This window comes from Octodon degus, unplaced genomic scaffold (assembly GCF_000260255.1).
Source record: "Octodon degus isolate 3935 unplaced genomic scaffold, OctDeg1.0 scaffold00135, whole genome shotgun sequence".
Classification (NCBI taxonomy): domain Eukaryota; kingdom Metazoa; phylum Chordata; class Mammalia; order Rodentia; family Octodontidae; genus Octodon; species Octodon degus.
The window spans coordinates 3,640,904-3,645,455 of NW_004524711.1; the positions used below are offsets into that span (position 1 = coordinate 3,640,904).

The following is a 4,552-nucleotide window of genomic DNA, read 5'->3' on the forward strand; positions in this document are numbered from 1 at the left end:
CTAAAGAATTTGGCAGAGCTCTTGGAATTTAGATTAACAGTGTTACTATCCTTAAAATGGTCTTGTCCTCACAAAGGTCTTTTTTTTTTTTTTTTTCTTTTTTGGCAGAACTGGGGATTGAACTCATGCCCTTGCACTTGCCAGGTAAGCACTTATTCTACTGAGCCATTTCCCCAGCCCCACAAAGCTCTTAATAATTTGTGTTTCATTGTATAATTTGATGACTCCATCATTTAAAAGGTTTGGAACTTGTACAAATACAACTGATGTTTTCTGAATTACATTTAAAGGCAATGTTTGCTCTTTGTCAAAAGTCCAAGATCAAACATAGAGATTAAAAATTGTATAGGTGGGAGGATGGAAATAATGATGTGTAGAAACAAAAACTTCATGATCAAATAAGTGTTGAAATATTTCCCTTTCTGTGTATCTTTGAATGTCTTTTTGCCTGTGAGTATATTCGTTCTCACTGAACATTGGGCAAAGCAGAGTTTAGGAAATCTTTCTATAATAGATTAGTTAATGCTTTCAAGGCACAATACCAACACCACAGATAGAAGTTACCATCTAGAAACTAATTGGGGAATGCAGATACAACTTAGATTCATGCTAGTCCTGAAGAACTGAATTAATAAGTCACTCAACAAGTGCACTGCTGACCAGGAGCTTCTACATTACCCTGGAGATCTATAGAAATCTCAGGCTCTTTCCCAAAGTTACTGAATTCCAGTATTTTGAAATTAAGTTCCTCCACAACATTAATATACACACAAGAAGCACTGGTCAAGAACAAAGGTTGCCAAACCTTTTCTGTAAAGGACTAGATAGCTAAAATTTTAAGCTTTGTAGGCAATATGGCCCCTACTGAAACTACTAAAACTCTGTAACCTAATAATGATCAGTTATTAAGGAAATGTAGTGGATATATCTTATCTATGGCAACAGTACTTCAAATGTATAAAGGAAAAACAAAGACAACTGAAAAAGGAAATGGATCAGCAATTATAAGGGAGATTTTAATATTGCTTCTTAGCATTGATAGAACTAGAAAGAAAATTAGCAGATACTGATACATGAACCATACTGTCAACCAACTTGACCTAACTGAATTCTGTCCAAGAACATACCCTTTTCAAATACAGATGAAATAAAACACAAGCTAGTCCTTCAAGCAAGTCTTAATTTAGAAAACTAGAATTACGCATAGTATATACTCTAACATATGGAATTAAATTAGAAATCAACAACAGAAATGTGGGTAATTCCCAAATACTGTGTTAGTATCTCACATGACAAAATCATAAATAAATTATGGATATGAAGAAATTTCAAAGTAAATTAGGAAATATAATTATGAGACTGTATGGTACTGCGTTAAGATATGCATAAAAATATAATAAAACCACTTAATAGCTTACATTTATATTTGATTTTGGGCAAATATATTTAAGCAATTCAATTAAGGGTCTTCAGTAAATGATACTGAAACAATAAGATATATACACACAAAAAATTTAAGATTCTTCACATCAAAAACAAAAAAGCTCAAAATGCATCATGTACATAAATGTAAAAAAGAAAATGATAAAGCTTCTGGAGAAAATACAGAAGAAAATTATTAGAACTAGGATTGTGCAAATACTTCTTGAGTAGGATATCAAAAGCATAGTCCAGGGGTCAGGGAGATAGCTCAACAGTCTAAGCGCCTGCCTGGCAAACGCAAGTACCTGGGTACGATCCCTGGTACCACATGCCATGCCAGCCCCTCTCCCACCACTGCCCCATACCAGCCACCAAAACTGGGTGTGGTAGTACACGCCTGTAATCCCAGCATTCAGGAGGCTGAGAAAGGAGGATCACTATGAGTTTGAGCTGCATAGGAAGACCCTGTACCAAATAAGTAAATCTTAAAAAGAAAAAAGCACAGTCCATAAAAGAATTGATAAACTGAACTTTAAAAAATTAAAAATGCTTCGTCTTTGAAAAAACAATAATAATAAGCATTCTTAGAAAAAAAAATAAGCCAGAATGGAAGAAAACATTTTCAAAATCATTTATCTGATAAAGAACTTGTATCCAAAATATATAACGAATGCTGAAAACTCAAGATAAATACCCCAATTTTAAAATGATTTAAAATATATTTTAACAAGATAAGTATACATTAAAAGAGGTTCAGCATTAAGTCATTATTGAAATGAAAAGTAACACCACAATGAGATACCATTCCATTTCTGAACTGGGGGACATTCTCAAGTACTTCAAGGAGTAGACTAGAAGAATCTGGAAATTGATTATCTTAAAATTATCTTTGCTGACTTACTCCTCAGAAAGTTTCTGCCTACTTCCAGTGGTAAAATTACTCTATTTGAAGATGCTGGTATATGAAAAAAAAAATATATGGTGACCAAGAAAGTAGTTAACAGGATTTGATGACCTGGAAAAGCATCATACATGAATAAGTCTGATGTGGAAAAGAAATAGTTAAGGCTGAGAAAGGAGGTAACACAGAAAAAAAGAGACAAAAATCTCTTGCTGGTGTTTCTGACCTCATCATTATTCTGATAGTCCCTAGAACTGGAGCCACAAATATGCTCAGGCAGCAGCCTAGATGTTTTCAGCATTGGCTGACTCCACACAGATTCCCTTCCACAGCCCACAATGACTAGAAAGCACCATGCCCAGACAAGTATGTTAACTTCCCTTTAACATCACATCTATAAATCACATCATAGCTGGTACAAAGCAGAAAACTGCACCAAATTGAGTTGATACTCTGTTAAGACCCACACCTCAGCCTCAAATTACAGCATTTGTCACACTGTTTACATGTTGGTCACACACACACACACACACACACACACACATTACAGATTATACTTAGGCCTTAAGGACAGAAACATCTTGAGATCTTCAGCATCCAGTGCAGTTTGTGGCAGTTATTATAGTTAATAATACTGAAAAGAAGACTAGGTTGGTTATTACTATAAATACAAATTTCAACTGTTCACTTAAATATCAAGGGCTCGTTAATGTACAACTGTTTCATTAGTGACCAACCAGGAAGTGGGGAGTATTGTCACATATTGAGTATTTTTAGTATTTTGGTAACTCTTTGCTAGAGATTAAACTAAACCACCCTGTCAAAATAAATTCAGTGTGTCAATTCCAGGCACAAAATTAAAGCAGCACTGAAAAAGAATCTCTTTTTCAAACTAAGATCTTAACCTTACCATCACAATTTCAACTCTAGAAGCTAGCATTTTATCACATAACACAAACACTGACATAATTAAAAAGATAGGCTTACCTGCCAGGAAACTGCTCCCAAAATTGCTGTTGCAAGAAGGCTAAAAAAAACTAACTGCTCTGAAATTAAGCAAAAATGACGCATCCCTTTGGATGCCATGATTCTATCAAGGCTATTGTTATCTGTCCTATGGGCAAAATACACTTTGTGGCAGTCATTTAATTTTGTATGGAATCCCCAAAGGGTTAAAAGAAAAATAATATGGCAGATCATCCAGAAAATTCCAAAAATAGAAAAGCCTGGTATTACAAAATACCAGAGATGAGTATCTCTAAGTTTAAATGCTGACAAAATAAAAAATGTAAGCTCAATCATCCCACTGAAAACAACAGAAAGTCTTCTGCAAATTCTTCCACGGTACAAAAAGGGTTTCCATCTTTCGGTTACTGAAAGTCCACTAAAATAAATGTCAAGGAAAGGATCAGTTATTAGGCAAATAAAAAAACATGCAAAAGCAATTGGATTTTTGGGAGTTTCCAACGAAGAAAAAAACAACAACACTGCAAAAATAACCAAATTTGGAATAGCTAGGAAAGACTTCATTCTCAGGTCGATAATCAGCATGGCCAAGGCGACAACAAGTAAAATGACACTCAGAGACTTCTCTACTAACATAGTTGTGCTAGCAATGGCAAATCCAACAAGTTCCAGAAATTCCACTGTGGTTAGTAAAGTAGGTCGATGACGGACATAACCAGAAATTCTCTCCACTAATGCACATAATATCCTTAATACTATGGAAGTCAGAAGTAAATATTTAGTTGATTCTTCTTTCACATCACTTTTAAAGGATGAATTATCAAGAAAACATAAAAGGCCAAGCAAAAATCCAAACCAAAGATTGGAGAGACTTAAACTTGCTGTTTCCATTGAAAAATAATAGTAGAGTATGCTGGCAATTCCGAGAACAAAAAGGCCAAGAATAAAAATTACCAAAATTAAAGAATTTGCTGTTTTTTCCCATCTTACATAAAGACCTAAACAAATAGCCACCAGTAAGTTTATTCTGGCTAAATAGCCAAGGTACCGCACTGAAGAATGCATGTTTACTTCTTTATTTACTTCCTCCAGTCTTGTCATTGCTAGATAGAGACAATGACTAAAGCAGTAACGCAGTGATTTACACATGTAATCTACCAATTCAGGCTTTTCCTCACGTTACAAAAATTAACTTCGTGTATTTCATCCAACAAATCCAATGTATCAGTAACTCTTATTCCAACATTTTCTCAGGTAAACTTT

General features: G+C 34.5%; 1 protein-coding gene across 1 annotated transcript in view; it reads right to left on the reverse strand.

Moving 5' to 3' along the window:
• Tmem168 (transmembrane protein 168) overlaps positions 1 to 4,546 on the reverse strand; it is a 36,360-nt gene extending 31,814 nt beyond the window's left edge. The window contains exon 1 of the mRNA XM_023701393.1: positions 3,311 to 4,546. Within this exon, the coding sequence (XP_023557161.1) occupies positions 3,311 to 4,438 (1,128 nt within the window). The 5' untranslated portion in view covers positions 4,439 to 4,546. The remainder of the gene's footprint in view (positions 1 to 3,310) is intronic.
• Positions 4,547 to 4,552: the final 6 nt, after the last annotated feature.